The sequence below is a fragment of the Ascaphus truei genome, chromosome 4 (genome assembly GCF_040206685.1).
Source record: "Ascaphus truei isolate aAscTru1 chromosome 4, aAscTru1.hap1, whole genome shotgun sequence".
NCBI lineage: Eukaryota > Metazoa > Chordata > Amphibia > Anura > Ascaphidae > Ascaphus > Ascaphus truei.
Window position 1 is genome coordinate 101,124,280 of NC_134486.1, and position 19,300 is coordinate 101,143,579.

Below are 19,300 nucleotides of genomic sequence, written 5' to 3' on the forward strand. Positions count from 1 at the left end.
ATAAAATGTAGCAAATTTCTCTGCGATCCTTGAAGGGTTATAGGTCACTCCCCTGCCCTTTAATCTAATAACGGGGACCTTGGCCCTTGCCTTAATTCCTCTAAATTTGTTTGCTAGTAGACAATCTGCCTGATCTCCCTTGTCATAGTACATCTGTCTAGTCCACTTAAGGGCTTTCTCTACGTCCTCCAATTGTAATCTCTTAAATTTCTCCCTTGCCTGGTTCGGAATTTTATATACTTTCCTAGATTTTTTTAATGTGAGCTTTCTAACTTGCTATTGAGATAAGCTGTCCTCTAATCATGGCCTTATGTGCCTTTCACAGAGTTGCTGTTGATTCCACAGACCCATTGTAAGACCGAAAACATTTTTTAAGTGAGTCTTCAATTTGTGCGCTAATCTCTGGATAATTTAGTAAAGAGTCGTTCTGAATCTTGGCGAATGGTGGATCAAACAGAATGGCCCTAGGGGCGTGTCCAACCAAGTGATAGGCCCTATATCTGAATGGACCAATACCTCCAGGATATTTGGAGATACATAAATATTATCGATTCTAGAATATGAATCATGTGGGGGCGAGCAAAAGGAATAATCTCTCTGTCCTTTATATGAGCAACGCCAGGCGTCCAACAGACCAAATTCTTTGATTAGCAATCTAAATTTATTTGCTATACTGTGAGTCATTGCGGAGTGTGAATGCCCTAGTTGTGTGGATTTGGTCATATACGGGTCTGGGACCATGTTAAAATCGTGTCCTATGATATATAGCTGTTCTTGATTATCCCTCATTGACTACAGCGTTTCCCTTAAAAAATCAATTTGTCCATCGTTAGGCGCATACTGTTACGGTTGTGCTCACCACAAACCGGGGCCGGACCGCGTGGCTGAGGCTGGGTTATGAAATCACCGACCTTAGACCGCGCAGACTGGTCCGGAGTAGTCAAACAGGCCAGGTTTAGGACTGGCGAAAACAGCATAGACGGTGGACGAGCCAGGGTCAGGATTGGAGAATCGTTATCCAAGCGTAGTTTCGGCAACAGGAGGTCAAGTAGGTCCCGCTTCAGTGTAATAGCTGCAGGGTGGGAGCGGGTTCTGTGCGAGTGGTGACCACGGCCCATGGTACCAGCCTCAGCAAGGAGAAGGCTGACCAGGGAGGGCACACCACCAGGCAGCACTGGTAAACAAGTGCTTCAGCACAGAAGTTCAAGCTGGCCTCTGCAAAGGGAGAGAGAGCAGCAGGCCAAATGGTCCAAACAGCAACCTCTGCTAAGGGTAGAAGCAGCAGGTTGCGGCCTCCAGGGAGATAGCACAGAGCAGGTCTCCGGGGTGCTAGGACACAGGCTACAGTGTAGTAGCTGCTGAAGGATACTGGAACACAGGAACAAAAGCAATGAGCTGGAACACATCAACAGCGAAGTCACGAGGGAAAACAGGAACTAACTGTGGAACACAATACACAGAGATAGTACTAGAGATAACAAGCTAGGGGCTTGTGGCAGAACACGATAATGTTCAGGAAAGGAACTATGCTCGGCAGAGAGGGATTGTGGGAATGCAGTATTTAAAGGTCAGTGTGCCAATCTCAGAAGGGGGAGTGTAAGAGCATTCTTCCAATGAGAGAGCACAGGCTGGAGATGCAGTAAATAGCTTGCACAGCTGCTGTAGATACCAGGTGGAGTGTTCCAGGACTGCCCAGGTCTGCAAGGCAAAGGTAACAAGTAAACTAAGGTGTGGATTCCTTACACATACATTTTAACTAATGTAATATGTTTGCCTGAGAGAATGCCATGGACTACCAGTGACCTCCCTCCCAGGTCTCTCTTGACCTCCAGTGTCTGGAACTGGATACCCTATTTATCAAAATTGCTACCCCCTTTTCTTACTGGTGAAAGACGAGTGGATTACAATAGGGTATGTCCTGCTAAAAGTATTTGGGGGTTCTTGGGAATCAAAATGTGTCTCTTGTAGGAAAACAATGTCCGCTTTCAAATTTCTAAATTCTTTTAGTGCCAGTCAACGTTTATTATTACTATTAAGACCTTTGACATTCAGGGATACTAACTTCAATGTTGTTTGACTAGTCATTTCCAATATTGTATCTCTCTGTCTCATGTGAAAGTTGTGCACAAAAAACTTTAATGGTTTTGGGGACAAATGTTACGGTTGTGCTCCCACGCACAAGCCGAGAGAAGGGAAGGGACCCGATAGCGAGGTGGGGAAGCCACAGGAGACACGAAAAAGGAGTAAGTTGCCGTGCAGCTGGGGGGCGGTGCACGTAGTCACGTGAGTGGGCCACGCACTGGAGAATGCGCGATGCGTCCAGAGGAGCAGAGCCAAGCTCTTTGGCACGACTAGCCCAGCTGCATGTGCACGCATGCTCTGGCAGCAGAGCGGGAATGCGCGTGTTCTCAGGCACCAACATGGGGGGTGTTTACCACAAGTTAGGAGCATGGGAGGATAGAGTCCAAAGCACAAGGTCACAAGAGAATTACTTCCAGGAGGACGTCCAACCTCCTTGAAGTCATAATGCCAGAAACAGAAGGGTGCAGCACCACTAAATACAAAGTAATGGTTCTTAGTTTAATCCTTTGGCCAAAGAATTATAAGCCTGCAACCACGTCAAGGTAAACCCTAATCAGCAGGTCCTACACTACCCGCACGGTAAACTAACCAGTAGTAGAATGAGTGACTGTCCCAATCTTCCGGAATCCAAAGGGGATGAGTAAGTGTCCCAGAGGAAGTCCAGGCAGGAACAGCATGTGATGGCAGGCACGCAAAGCATAGAGTACTGAGGTAGTAGTATGCAGGACCCAGGGCAAGTAGCAACTGACAGTATTTAAAGGCAGCAGCAGCTGATAGCAATGAGAAAGTCAGTGAGAGGCTTACTTCCTGTCAGGAGGAAGAGGGCAGGATTTGCCAGGAAGCAAGATGGTGTTGCTTTCTTCAGAATACTTGAAGACACTTCCTGTAGAGAAGACAAGGTAGGGGTGGGACAGAGGTGCGGCCTCTGCGGAAGCAGGGAAGAGTTCAAAACACAGACAGAGATCAGATGATCTTGACTCGCAGCTAGAAGGCGACGCACGCCATACAGAGAGACATCAGAGAATCTTGACTCACAGCTAGAGGGCGGCGCACGCCACACAGAGAGACATGAGAGAGACAAGAGAGACTCGCACACCGTCACGTGTACGCACCGCGCATGAGAGAATGCGCGACGTGACCGGGGGTGGGCCGGGCTCGGTGGTACGGAGTAGAGGAACCACGGGTGCGTGCATGCTCTGTAAGGAGAGCAGGAACTGAGATGCGGCAGGTAAGGAGGGAACACGCTGCAGAGGGCGAGGTCCCTGATTCCTTACAACAAAGAGGGGTAAAAAACAAAACAAAGGGACTTTCTCCTTTGAGAACTTGGGGAAAAACAGCAACAATTAAACTATAAAATAAGATGAGTGAAACCAGTCACTCATCCCGAGTTTGCGGCCAGACCCTACGTGGCCTGGCGGGCATATGGCCCTACTGGGGGCGACCTGGCGCTGGGCATGCAGTGCTTCCACCGATCCTACACACTACGCCTCTATCTGCTCTACCTCCCCCGACCGCGCCTTCACCACTACTTAGAGTATTAAAAAAAGAAAATTTCCAAGAAAAACACATTAAAACACATTAATTCCTATTCCTAACATATTAATACATATAAAACTTTTTCGTGTTAATATATACTTATAGGGACAGACTTCCCGGCTAGAAATATAAAAATACAAATATAAACATAAAACCCTGAGTTCACATTTTGTCTTTAAATGTTCAGTATCTGTTAGCATTAAAAAATTGGATTATTTAATATTACTCACTGTTTTCTTTGTTTATTATTTTTCTATATTCACTGAAAAAACAACGGTGTTCTGTTTTCAACTAATGTTTTTGAGATGTTGTGTATCTTATGTTCAGACAATAAAATATAAAAAAAACAAAAAACATTTTGAGTAGAAAATTGCTCTTGGTTTCTTGTTAAAGCTAAATGCCCATTGTGTCTGTAACCAAGCAAGAAAAAACCCAGCTTTGCTATGTCTTTGGGCCTAGGCCACCTCACTCATCGTCGGGTTCTCACTCCGTGTATTTACCCGTTTCAACTGTCGATCAGCTTTAGCAAACCGGCCTCCGAGATACAGACAGCTGACTCCAAACCATGTATTAAACAGTCCCTGTAATAAATTGGATAAAGTATAGAGAGAGACTGGGAAGAGAGCGTAAAGAAAAGAGAAAACCAATGTAGCTGCGCATCCGGGATTCTTTCTCTGAGTTGCCGTTGGTTGTCGAGCCACCTGTCAGGACGATGGCCAAAGTCTCGCCGAGAGACTATCAAAACCACCGTCGGTATTGTGTCTTTTATCTCCGGGAAACCGCTCCCTCATCCGATCAATAGTCATCCGTGTTATCTTCTTGGGGTCTTCGGTGCTTATTAAACTTTATTGGAAATTCAAATGGATCCACTAAATAATGGTGGGCATACAACCTGAGCCAAACTGAGTCTTTCAGATCTATGGCTATCATTAAGCTCCTAAAACAGAAAGTGGTTATGTACACTGGCGACACACTTTATTCGAGCTCGGCTAGTCCCACGAATTCGGGTATACCCGGGTGTATTGAGGTTTGTGACTGTTTTCTGCCCGAGTGCATTGAGGTATTTTCCAGGCAGGGATTGAAGCATTTTATTCCCGCTGGCTGTAATACTGCACAGTATATATATATACTGCATTACAATTCATGAATTTATGCCATCTGGTAGACACGCGAAGCATTGCAGCCTATTAAATCCTAATCATTATCATTTAACAGATCAGCCGCCCGTCAGCCAGGCATGAACCCAGGCTGGGAAGGCAAACGCAACGGGGCTTGTCAGAGGTGAGGAGCGGCGCATTCCAGGTATCTGCCAGGTACATACTGGGTATTTGCTCGAATAAAGTGTGTCGGTGCAGTACCACACTGATGATATTTGCATCTCAAATTGCCACTTCTTGCAGCTGATTGTCATTCTTGTTTAGAGAGTGTCTGAAAGTGAGTGAGTGAGAGAGTGAGTGTATGAGTGAAAGGGTCTGAGATGCATGAGGGACGGTCTGACAGCTTAGATCACACTGAGTCATTTTATGGGGCACAGATCATGGTGGTGTCCCAGGGCCCTCCTGCCCTTCCCCTGTCAGGGCCCTGCATAGCTCCCTCTCATCTTAGGCTGCGGTCCCAGTCATGACTGTGACACACACGCCCGGCGGGGGGAGGGGGGTGCGGCGCGTGCACAGCGCTAACCGCGATCTGCGGTCTCCAGGAGAGAGGGAGCTTGCGACGGGTGGGGGCGTGGTCGGGGATTTGCAGGGCATGGCCATCACGTCACGTGGCTGGTTTGCCCTCATTGGGTGAACCGCCAGTGGGGGCGTGGCCACGCCTCCGTCGCAAGGTTTAAACTCAATTTCATTGAGTTGTAAAAAACCTTGCAGTACGGCGTGGCTGCACCTTCAGCTTGAAGGTGACTACTGGGCCCAGCCCCATTGAGGGGCGGTGCTTACACGCACAGCGCACGCCGCGCCGTGCGCTGTGGCAGTTACTGGGACCGCAGCCTTGCACTGCGGAGCAGGTACCCTCCTCCGCAGCTGCTGCCCGGTGTGGGGAGGAGGAGGAGAGGCGGTAGTGAAGTGTCTCTGCCTCCGCAGACTCGTTCTTCTATCCCCCAAGCCTCTTATACCCCCTCCCCCCCCATCCCCCAAGCCCCACTCCTCTTATACCCTCTCCCCCCCAGAGCACTGCTTACCCGCGCCGCCCTTGTGATACTCAGTCCTTCATCACCTCAGGCGGCTGCTGCCACACACAGACAGTGACACACAAACACAGTGACACAGTGACCGTGACACAGACAATGACACACACACACACACACACACAGTGACAGTGAGACACACACACAGTGACAGTGACACACACAGTGACACACACAGTGACAGAGACACACACACACACACACACACAGACAGTGAGACACACAGAGAGTGAGACACACAGAGACAGTGAGACACACACACAGAGACAGTGACACACACACACACACATCGACACACACACACAGTGACAGTGATGCACACACACACACACACACACACACACACACTGACAGTCACACACACACAGACAGACAGAGAGACACACACACACACACACACACACACACACACACACACAGTGAGAGTGCCAGACACACACAGTGACAGTGCCAGACACACACAGTGACAGTGCCACACACACAGTGCCAGTGCCAGACACACACACACACACACACACACACACACACACACACACACACACACACACACACACACACACACACACTGACAGTCACACACACAGACAGACAGAGACACACACACACACACACACACACACACACACACACACACACACACACAGTGACAGTGCCAGACACACACAGTGACAGTGCCAGACACACACAGTGACAGTGCCAGACACACACAGTGCCAGTGCCAGACACACACAGTGACAGTGCCAGACAAACACACACACACACACACACACACACACACACACACACACACACACACACACACACACACACACACTGACATTGACACACACACACACAGTGACAGAGACAGACACACACACACAGTGACACACACACACACACACACACACACACACACACACACACACACAATAAGCCCACCTCTGCAAACACACAAAAATAAGGCCTCTCCCCCCTTGGGGTGGGTAAGGTGCCTGGGAGGGGGTATATGGGGGCATGTGGGTTACCTGGGGCCCATGGATGGGCTGCTGGAGCAGCATATGTAGCCACTGCAGATGAGACTGGCAGGCCCGTGGAGCCTAAATGGAGGGACAGAGGGGCGGAGCCTAAGGAGCCCGGCATTACTGGAGGAGAGAAGGGAGGGGGCAGTGCTGAGGGAAGGGGAGGCTTGCACCCTACACTTGCTCCATGTAGGAAGAGGCGGGCCAAAAAAAAAATCTTGACAGAGTGACAGCACGGACAGCCAATCAGGAGAGGGGGAGTTTTTTTTTTTTTTTAAAAACCATTCTTGCAGGCTTGCTTCCCGGGGGCCGGGCCAAATGGGCCGGACGTTCCCCACCCCTGGTGTAGGGGGACTAAGTTATGACAGGCACACCTATAATGCTGTGAGCAAATGTTCATAATAAACACATTGCAGCTTCAAAATATTGATCCCCGTAATGGTACTAAAACATGAGCAAAGTTTGTTAATAAATAATTGATGCATACTTCGATGTCGTACAGACTGTGAGGGAAGCTCTATGTGGATATTGTTGTTACTGCATAGATGATATTTAATTACTGAAGTGCACTGTACCTATATTTTCAGTCAATGAGCCATACTCTATATTTATGGGAAGAGATATTACCAGTAGAAAGAAGGGGATGTAATGATGTCTCTTTAGAAATAGTCAATGAGACCTCACCAGGGACACTGCCTGGAGGCTACATCTGCAGGAAGATGTTGCATGATTTACATTAAAATCATTTAAAATAAATCTTTAAGGACCTCAACATAGTTAATCTGGAGGGAAAACTGATATGCTAGATATGTAGGGAAGTATTTTTTAATATAATAAACATCACGACAATGAATCATACATTGAAGCTGGAAGTGGTCAACTCAGGACTTGAGAAAATAGTTTGTTATTGAAAATGTTTTAAGACATAGAACAGCCTTCCTGTAGAAGTAGTGGGGTGAAAAATGTGGAATTCAAGATAACACTTATTCCACAAGGGAGCCTTATGTGTGTCGAAACTACTGATCAAAAGTCTTATTGCTTTATTCAGTACACCCTTATAGAGATGGTAAACAGCCATTCAAGTTGCTGGCTATTAACAATTGTTAAGGACTTTTGCTAAATTATTCTAGCAAGAAATTAGTTTTGTGTCTTTAATTTTTTTTAAATAAAACATATTCATCATGTTACATTATAGCCAGTAACGATGGTAGAGCAAATCTATTTTCTTGTTTTTTTTTAGCATCCACTACATTGGCCAAATGGTGCTGTATTATTATAATGGAAAAACAGCTCTAATTATAGAGAGGGTAATGACACACCTGAGTATTGTGGTGCACAATGTAAACAATAATCCGTGACTACTGTTTGTGAGGAGACTGACATGCTCTGTGAATGCAGACTTTTTGTCATTCTAATTGAGTTCAACAGAAAAATGAAATAAAAATAAAAAAACCTGTGCACAGCATCTCGAATGAAGAACTTCCATTGTCTCTCGAAATGTGATATGGCCTCAACCACCACCAGGGCTCAAAAAGTGCTAGTGTTACCAGCTTTTTTCCCCTCCTAGCCTTACATCAAATGTTAAAATGTTCCCTGAATTATAAAATGTCTAATTTTTAATTTATTGTACGTATTTTTTGTAAATGTTATACTGTTCTATTATTTCCCCTCAAAGTGTGTATGTAAAATCTGTAACCTTGACAACCGGATGCTGTTAATATAAAGAGATGCATTGCCTTCCAGAAATGTGTGTTGCTGGTGTAAACAATTCAGTTTACTAAGTGTTGCTATTAATGCATTATTTTTGCTTTGAGATCTTTTTTGTTGATGATCTAAAGGCAATATGGATATTCCAAACCATGTCTGCTATTTCAGGCCCAGATCCAAAGATCTCCATTAAAGCAGCAAAACACCTTGAGCTACATCTTTTTGTTGTTGGTGTTGTTGTTATGGGATTGAAATAGGGCGTCTCCAGCAACGAACCCCCTTAATTTCAGCTCTGGCGATCCCGATTCCAGAGATCCTTACCTCCATATGGGGTGCTGGTATCTCTGTGGAGTTTAAATACGCAGGCCGCAAGGGATTACATCATGGCAATTGGCACGTGTGACCTGCATTTTTACATCTTTTACATATTTCAAACGTAACATTTTATTAGATCTTTATCCAAGTCCTAATTATAGATAAAGATAACCTGATCAAACAAATTATACAAAAATTATACTTTTTCAACATTTAATGATGGCAGATTACTGGTTATAGTAAGCCAGATCCCACTTAAGTGTACGGACCTGCCTGTTGGAAGCAGATAGCAGCAGAATGGTGTGGTGCAAAGTTAATTGCGTTTTTACACCCTGTATAGCAACCGTGGGGGTGGAGGGGGGAGGGATAGATTCCCCACACGGATGAGCTGTTCAGTGCAGGTGCCTAAAGCAGGGGAAGTCTGAAGAATCGATTACTGCGGCTACGCCTGGATCAGAACCAGGTATGCTAGGTGAAACCGCTGGTGCTAGTGGCTGTCAGGATAGGCAGACATGCTGCATAGATCTGTGGGATTGTCTCTGTTGGTATAGGAGCAGCTGATACAAACCTGACTTGTGTAGCTGCCGTGTGGGTGAATAGAAACGGCGTGGTGAGCTGCTCAACTTAAGTATCTGGAGCAAGAGGGGGGTGATATGAGCAGTGTAGCTTGCAGGGACCTGTGTCTAAGCCTGGATCAGTATCGGATATGCTATATGGAAACTACAGCTGTTCCTAACTGGGAGAGGAGGTTGCCATCGGAGGATAAGCAGACACATTGCAGAGTCCCGTGGGAGTGAACACTGCTGGTTTGAGATCAGCTGTCTCTGTGACTTGATGATTTGCCGGTTTGTTTTTGGAGAGATTTTGGTAATATGACCGCTCCTGGGTAGAACGACTGTGGTCTTGAACTTGGGTGGAGCCCCAAATCCTTAGAAATTGTTTTGTGACCCTTTCTAGACCAATGCACATCAATAACTGCTTTTCTGAGGTCCTCAGATTTCTTTTGATTGTGGCATGACGTGTTTCCACACACCTGTATGGTGAAGACCAAACTCACAAAGTTTCTGATCTTTATATAGGATGGGGCCTCCCAAACTCACCCCTGAAGATCTACCTACTGTAATTATTTAAACACTTGATTCTAACTATCACCTTTAATTAACTGATAAAACCAGGGTTTCACTTACTTTTTCACATACCTGGACTCTTAATTACTGATGGTTTGTCTAATTCATACATCATTTTGTTTCAAAAGGCATGGAATTGGTTAATATAAACCCTATTGAATATTTAAGAAAAGACGGACTTTGATTCAAGAAGGTTATCATGGAAAAACTGTGAAATTTCCCTAGTTAGGTTCACAAATATTTTCTAACCACTGTAATTAGCTTTGAGGATACACATTAACCTTAGGGAATATAACGTCTGCTACTGATTTAGGTAACGTTAGGTTATGAGCCCTGATTGAACAGAGCTTTGTGGATCTGGCCCAAGTCTCATTTAATTTCATAACTTCAAAAAGTAATTGGGTTATTCTCAACTCAAGTTCAAAAGCATCATTTCTATTTGCGCACATTTTAAGCCTTTAGTTACCCAAGTGCCAACTAGTAATGGGTTGGCCATGGTTAGCTGGCCACTTGAGTCTTTAATGGGTTATTATATGAATAGGTTTAACATTATTAATAGTGTATTTTAATCTTCTGTGTTCGATTGGCTACTATATTCTTGCCTATGCCAATTACTGAGGATCCCTGGGTTATGTTATTGTTGAAAAAATATAAAATACAAAGAGGGGCTTGGTATGCACAAAACTGCACAGAGGATCAATCATACAGCTCTGCAACTTTTATTGTAACATGTTACATGGACAAAGATGATTATATTCCATTCCATTGGTTCTTTCTATACATGTGTAGTTGTTATGACAAGTCTATCTCTTACAATATATAAGTCTATATTCAAATACAATATGATAATCAGAGTTATGAAGGCTTTTTTTCCCCACAAGGCACCACTGGACTTTAACAGACCTGTCTGTGGACGCCACAGTTTTTCTATGGTTTTGTAACCCTGGAGAATTTATAGTAAGAATTGTGTTTACAATTTCTAGGGATTCAGAGAACAGCAATAGTTAGTCTTATGATAAAGGATACTGAATTACTACACCATACTTGCCTGATTTTAGCACATTTAAGAAAATGTGAATATTGTCAGCAACATTACTGCAATATAATAGCAGACAAAGGCAAGTTATGGATACCATTTCCATATACATGATTTTGTAAAAAAAATAATATTTAATGGAAGGAGTAGTAGATGCATGAAAGCCTTCCAAAATAAATAATAGTGTGAAAATACAGTTTGACCTAGAGATACTAAATGTTGATATTACTGCGTTAAAAATTTGCCTTATAAAATATATTGATTATCAATATATTTTTTGTGATTTACGAAGAATTATGTATTCATAAGTGGGTTGTAACGTTCAACCTAATTTGCTTACAAAAAAACGGTAACGGGGTTAAATAACAATCAATAGAAATAAACGTTAACGCATAGAAATCCGTATTATTCCGTGTGTGTGTGTGTAGGGCGAGTTGGTTGGAGATAGAACATTTTTCTACTATAGGATTATATAAAAGGCCTCGTAACAAAAACAATTGGCAGAAAATAATGTAACCCCTTTGATACCTGAGGGCACCAATGCATTGCAAATAAAACGAAAAGCATGATTTCTATTTGCGCAAATGTTAAGCCTTTCGTTGCCCATGTGGCCAACTAGTAAAGGGTTGGCCATGATTAGATGGCCACTTGAGTCTTTAAGGGGCTAGTACATGATTTAGGTTCAACATTATTAATATTGTGTATTTTAATAATCTGTTCTCGATTGGTCTAATATTATCTTGCCTATGCCAATTACAGTATATACATAGGCAAGATCAGCCTGGGGTAGGTGACGCAAACTGACGTTCCTTTTTGGCGGTATCCCGATATTTCCACAGAGCTCTGTGGATCTGGCCTGAAGTCTGTCACCGTTCATTTCATAACTTCCCAAAAAGTTATTGTGTTATGTCAGGGGTTCTCAACTTCAGTCCTCAAAAAAACCCCCAAAAGGTCAGGTTTTAAGGATATCCCTGCTTAAGCACAGGTGGGGCAGTCTTCAACTGAGCCACTGATTGAGCCACCTGTACTGAAGCAGAGATATCCTGAAAGCCTGACCTGTTGTGAGGTATTGAAGACTGGAGTTGAGAACCCCTGGGTTATGCTATTGTTGAAAAACATGTAGAAAACAAAGAGGGGCTTGGTATGCACAAACACTACACAGATGGTGGTATCCTGATATTGACAGGTATTGGAGTTTAGTGAGTAGTATGCGAATAGGTAATTACCCATTAACTCTTAATTTGCATATATTTGTGATACTGTTGCATCTAATGCTCTTGCATATGTAATTAGGCAATATATACTAATTTGCATACTAATTGTCGATCCAGGCATTACATTTAGTCCACACGTATATCTCTGTGATAGTTATTGCAGCATTAATTAAGTGATAAACCTTTTGTAAATACTGTGGTGAAAATAAACCATTAACGCACAGCGATATCAATATCGAGGTTTGGTAACTTTAGGCCTATGTATTAAAAAAAATGCTTGGGATTTACAGGAAATGATCCAAATTCTGGTAGTCTTTTTTGTTTTTTGGGGGTTTATTCATAGAAAAAATCATGCAAATGGTCCTTATATGCTGTCAATTTCTGGGTCTTTTTTATAGGTTCTTAAAATATATCCAGTGTAGGGAGCCTTCTATGTTTTTACATGTATAGTTTTTCTACATTAACATTATTCATTTGTATTTAACAGTAAAAGTTCAAAGTCCAAATCTGCTCAGCACTGGTCTTTACAAACAACTTCAGTGCTAATTCTAATATAAATAAGCATGTCAGCTGTATTCAGTACCTAGTATTAAGCATCCTATTTCAAAATGTTTCTACTGTAACAGAACTATGAATTCTGTATCTTTGTAAAATATAAAAATGCGAGAGTGCTTTTAGTAAAATATTGAACCAAGCTGTCTTTGCTATACACAATAGCATTCTTACATAAAATGCACAAGATCTATAGGGGTGGCACGGTTTATCTATAAAATATTTCCTTCCAGAGATTTAATTTTGCCACTTGTGAGCTTCTGGGCCAGTTGATCAACAGTAAAATCATCTTGACTGTGAATTTCCCATTGCTTGTTGACTCCTAAACAAAATAAGAGAAAAGTGTTATTGCAGTGCAAAGATCTGCATTTATACACCGATTTAGCCAATGCTCCATTTAATCCTCAAATGCTGCCCCAATTACAAACAATGAGGCTAAGTGCGCAAGGTAAATAATATCCCAAGGCAAAGGGAGGACTTTCCCCAGAGAACTTACTCTGATTCAACTTCTAATCAGTTTATCATTATATTCTTTAGGGAACAGAGACCAAAGCTGTGGGTTCCTCTGCTAACTGCAAATGTCCTTTAGTCCTCACAAAACATTAACAAGAACCATATACTATAGAAAAAGGCTTAGCCTTAGTTTAAAAACATTATACATGTTAAATGAATGGTGTTCCTGTAACAAACGGGATTCTGTTAGTTACTGTACAGTATACCATCTCGCTACTGTGATTGAGGTTAGAGGGTTTGTAGCTGAGAGACGGAAACTTATTAAATGTGTAGCCCCCTGTAAACAGGCCAGGCTATACCTATCTTCCTTCTACTGTGATAAGCCCTGTTAAGATCAGGCGCCAGTAATCATCATGGGTTTTCCCCCTTCATAGCCCTATCCTGAGTGGTAGACGCAGGCCTGGACTCTGCTGCAGGCGTGAGCAAGAGGGGAGGTTCTGCTGACACCATGAGGGCAGGGGCTAGCTCTATATTTAGCAGCCACTCCGCAGAGTGGCGGGGTTCTTCCTGCTGGTTTTTCGTTCGAGAGAGTAGTTAGGAAGAGTTCGAGTGAACCGTGATATCGAGAGTCTATAGTTGCCGGTTATTATGCCGTGAGCCACGAGTCCTGCGGAACGGTCCGAGGAGTATCAGGAGGCTGCGGGCTCCCTGGCGCCGAGTGCCGGAAGAGAGATAGCGAGAGAGAGAGAGGAACTGAATCAATCAGCGTCTATAGGTAGAGCTGATAGAATCATAGACTGGTGGACCAATGCCCTCACCCCACTGCCAGGGGTGATGGGGGAGAATTCAAGACCCACCTCGAGGCTAACCTCGGGGGTGGGCCACGGGGTATTGAAGCCCTAGCTCAGACCATCCTGCTGGAAGAGTGACTTGGAGGGAAGGAGAGGAGGAAGTATTTGGGCGGAGGTGAGCTGTGTATAACCCTTCCTGGCGATTGTGTTGCGGCTGCTGGAAGCCTTATCGTTGGGATATTGTTGCTCTGTCAAACAAAGACTATTCTTCACCCATAAAGACTGTGTGTGACTTGGAGAGTAAAACCCTGGGACCCGAGGGGTTCTTCTATACTGGTCCTGTCCCATTACCCTGGGAGTATAGAAGATGGAGGCGCTGCACCACTAAGAGATCATGGAGGCTACCACCCCAGAAGCCCGGTCCTGGCTCCCCCACAACACCGCGGGAAGCTCAGGCCCTCCTGGTCCAAACAGGTATGCACCACCCATCACCATGTAATCTGCCCTCACGCACCCTAGACATCACTGTAGAGTCTGGGGGGGGGGGAGGGGAAGCAGGTTTACAAATGCATGAAGTCTGATCATTTAAAGAGGAAGGAGATTTTTGTTCTGAATCGGTACTGTAGGTTCGCAATCACAATGCCTTATGGGGGAATGAGAGCAATTTGATTGATATACATAATAATAAAATCCTAAACGATGTAGCAATAACATGTTATTCTCCAGTACTTTAAGCACCCTAAATTCAGTTTCACTCAGTTGACCAAAAAATAGCTTGAATAATACTAATTCACAAAAACCTTATTAGCACAAGTCAGGGACAACTCATTTTGCTTTAATGGTTCACTTGGAAGGTTTTTGAGATTAAGAGAAGAGAGAAGTCAGTAACTGGTAACTGCTCACTTCCTCACATACAGCCTGTGACTGGAAAGCATATTATTGTTTAACACTAGTATTGTATAATCAATAATGAACGATGAACATTATTTGCTTTTACTGTTCTCTGATTTCATTTTTTTTGTCTTTATTTCAATTGCCTACGTGATTTTTTTCCTTTCCAAAGTTCCTATTTGCAAATGTTCACACAAGTTTAAATTCAGAAAATAAAACGTGCCATGTTCTTATTAAGCATAAATCTCACAAAATAAAGAAAGCTAAATGTTAATTCTTGGTTTATACATCTATAACACACCGACTATGGGCCTCATGCAGTAAGCGCCGATAATGCTTTTTTCTGCATTTTTCCGCCGAAATTGGATTTGAGATTCAGTAAGCGCCGATAAGTGCTCAAAATCGGCATTTTTTCTTCCCGATAAAAATTTATCGGCATGCGGCTGGCGATAAGCCCCTTATCGGCACTTTTCGGCACTTTTTTAAATCGGCTGTATTCAAGTAGCCCCAATCAGCTTATCGGTGCTGATCAGCACTCAGAAATGGAGATTTCATCGGCAATTGGTCCCGCCAACTAAAGTTGGCAAGTTGGAGGGGAGAACGATCGGTAAGGTTGCCGGAACGGCACTTAGAAAAAAAACCTAATCTCTACATCAATGGAGTCAATGGAGCAGAGACGTATAACATTATAGTAGTGTTTACGTTTTATTGCTCATTATACAAATGTGCTTAGCATTACAGTGTGGAGGTCATTCACTTCATCGTGTCACCCCTTACGTTTATTATTTGCATAACATTGTACTTTTATATGTTATCATGATTTTCGTGTCACATTACTCATCATGTTATGATGTGTCAAGGGAAAATCCTATACTCAACTCTTAAAGGAGCAGCTCACATCATATCCAACATGTTACTTAAGTGTGCTTCAATTTATTATATGATGTTACACATTTCACACATCTAACACATCCAGCGTATAGTAATGTTGCTATACATTACAGAATTCTTTGAATGTGTAACGCATGATCAAACGTACATGTAGCTCTTTGTTTTCATGTTTACATGTACTTTGTGACCTCCCTCTTTTCATGACGTCCGCAATTGGACACTCAATCACATTGCATGTTTACATTGTACACGATGCATTACAATCACTTCATGCTAACTTATACACACATCTAGAATAGTTACTCATTGTTACACGTTTGAAACTGAATCAATAGCAACTATCCTGATGCCATAAATTTATGCATATGCGCAGTATAATTACTTCATGTGAACATGTGACAATAACATGGTAAATTAGACATGTTGCAGCGAAGTTTTTCAACGTCAATGTAATGGTTGTATCCTAATTAGATGACTGAGTGTTGCGTTCAGAAGTGGTACATGCATTACACATTCCACAAATACTTTCCAATAAATGCTTGTACAAAGCTTAACGTTACATCATTGTGAAATATCATTTTGGCTGCTGAACACACATAAATAATACTTGTAATAGCAAATAGATACAGGTTGGGAGTCAACTACTTGGATATGTTAATGTAACACCTTGCACTTTAGCAAGTCACCTGACATCATCACATAGGTATTTAAAGGAGGGCATTACCTGCTCATTCACAGCTACAGACCTCAAAATGATGCGAATGTTTAGGAGACAGAGGAACATTCTATTGCACGAGAGGCTTGCTGATGGAGAGGATGTCATAGGCCAAGAAAGGGACAGGGACAGTGGCAGGGACAGTGACAGGCACGTGGACAGGAGAGGGAGAGGGCAAGGAGATGAGAGGAGAAGAGAGAGGAGAGAAGTTGTGGATCGTCCTCGTTTGTACAGGGAGAGAACCCTGTTAGATGGGATGAGTGAGGAGATTGTAAGTCGCTATCGTTTGAGTTCCGCAGCAATCTTAGCTCTTTATGAAGAGATACGGGGAGATTTAGATTTTGTGACAGCCAGAGGTCGTGCTGTGCTCATTACATTATCTTGCTTCCGCGTCATTCCAGACAACTGTGGGCATAGTGGGCGGGGTCTCGCAATCTACATTCTCGCGGGCCTTTACCCAGTTTCTATGTGCACTCAATAGACGCGCTAGGAATTATATTCATTTTCCTACAGAGCACACAGAGTGACTGAAAGTCAGGAATGGCTTTTATACCATAGCCGGGATACCATGTGTGATGGGTGCAATCGTTTGCACCCATGTTGCTTTGATCCCGCCTAGTCAGAGTGAGCATGCTTACCGCAACCGTAAGCACTACCATTCCCTGAATGCACAGGTGGTATGTGATGCCACGATGAAGATTATGCATGTGGTAGCCAAATTCCCTGGTTCCAGTCACGATTCCTCCATCCTGAGAAACTCATCACTCTCCATGCTTTCGAAGAAGGCTATTTTGGAGCTGGTTGGCTGGTGGGTGAGTACATATTATGATGTGTTAATAAACAACTCTTGTTTTTCTAGGAAATGATGTATGTTATTATGTTATCACTAATTGTTTCATATGTGTGCACCATGGATTATAAGTGACTCTGGATACGGAATTAGGCTGTGGCTGTTGACCCCGTTGCCAAACCCTCAAAGTGAAGCAGAGGAGAGGTACAATGTTGCCCATATATCTACACGATCCGTCATAGAGAGGACATTTGGGCTTCTCAAAACAAGATTTAGGTGTCTCGATAGAACTGGTGGGGCACTTCAATATAAGCCTGCTAAAGTGTCTGATATTATAATTGCATGTTGCATTTTGCACAATGTGGCACTCAGAAATAATGTTCAAACAGACATACGTCAGGGTTTGGAGGAGGAGCATCCCGTCAATTTACCAGCTGACACTGAGCAAACAGCCAGTGGTGTTGAGACACGTCTGAATGTCATAAACACATTTTTTTCATGTAAGCAAATACATATATTCATTCTTTGTTATGATAAATACATTTGTCCAAATACCATTCACTTAGGAAAATGATTAATTTGGTTCGCACACCTTTCTCTTCTCTGCTGTGTGGACAAATGCATGTGGCACCGGTATGTCATTCATCCACAGGTTGTATTATACTTCTTATCAATAAAAGTTTTTGTGTGTACGTTAAGGAAAAATGTGTACAAAATTAATAATTTATGTACATGCTCTTTTTGGTTATGCATACACAATAAACCTACTATGTCCATAGTCATTAGTTAGTGCAGTATGGTTACATACAATGTTATTTTTGCAGTGTGACATGTGACTCACAATGATGTGTACACCAGTGTGTATTTCATATTATATTTAACGAAATCTACATGGTGTTTCATATGTAACACAAAATTGAAACTTTTGTGTGTTGCTTACCTTAATGAACATGTCATGACAATGATTTTTATTCATTCATGTTTTATATTTCAAGGTATATCACTTTAATGACTGCTCATGGTATGTATTTCAACTCACATCTGTCATAAGATGTGCCAACCTCGATAAAGGTATAGTTACAGGATGTCTAAACAGAATATATTGAAAAAGATGTGACTATTGAAACATGTAATTTCTGTATAGTGTACATGCATTTAGCTACACTTGGCGGTCAATGTGCAGTGTATTTGAAAATCATTAGGGACATTACATAACATTTAATGTAGCAAACGTTACAAATTCCATTCCTGGGTGGAGAGAAGGGGATAAACCCTGCTCAAATATTTATTATGGGAGGAGAACATCCACTGATGCACATGAGTGATCTTAACACTCAATGCATGTTTGTCTGAAAACACACCAATGTTTTCAACATCATTTACATTGCAATGTATGTGATTAGTTGTTGTATCAATGCATCTTCATGTTGATTACTACATTGTCACATGTGTATGTATACGTCACAGATGTGTGTTGATTTGACATACATGTAACATGTGTCAAAATGTTAACACCATTCAAAATTATAGTTCTTTGTATTCTCAACTTTTCATACTTCATTCGACCCAATGACAATGTTGTTAATATAATTTTAATTTCATTCACGTTAGTTATTCATAATTATCATGATCCTTTACAACTAATGTCAACATATGAACGTCAATGACGTGGACATTTGCATACGCACACATTTCAGCAACAGTGTTTGTGTGTGTAGCACTTTTTGTGTGATGCATGGTGTTCAACGTCAAATAATATAAACAAACATACTAATGTTGATTGTATCATCGGACTCACTTCGTTCTGTATGTGTTGAACGTTTACTAAAAACACTAAACTATAGTTAGTCGTGAGAATAAAATATACACACAAATGTTAATCTTTTCATGATCTTTAACTAACATTGTAGCACTACAACTTAGGTGAAAAATAACTTTTCACACGACTAAACAGTTTTTATCACCTCCCTATAGTTATTGTGTACGTTCAGATAGAATGTCTACGAGTTGTTAT

At 42.5% G+C, this 19,300-nt stretch overlaps 1 protein-coding gene across 1 annotated transcript in view; it reads right to left on the reverse strand.

Annotated features, from left to right (window-relative positions):
• Window positions 1–10,656: 10,656 nt before the first annotated feature.
• DSTN (destrin, actin depolymerizing factor) overlaps window positions 10,657–19,300 on the reverse strand; it is a 33,244-nt gene continuing 24,600 nt past the window's right edge. Inside the window, exon 4 of the mRNA XM_075596280.1 lies at window positions 10,657–13,077. Within this exon, the coding sequence (XP_075452395.1) occupies window positions 12,968–13,077 (110 nt within the window). The 3' untranslated portion in view covers window positions 10,657–12,967. The remainder of the gene's footprint in view (window positions 13,078–19,300) is intronic.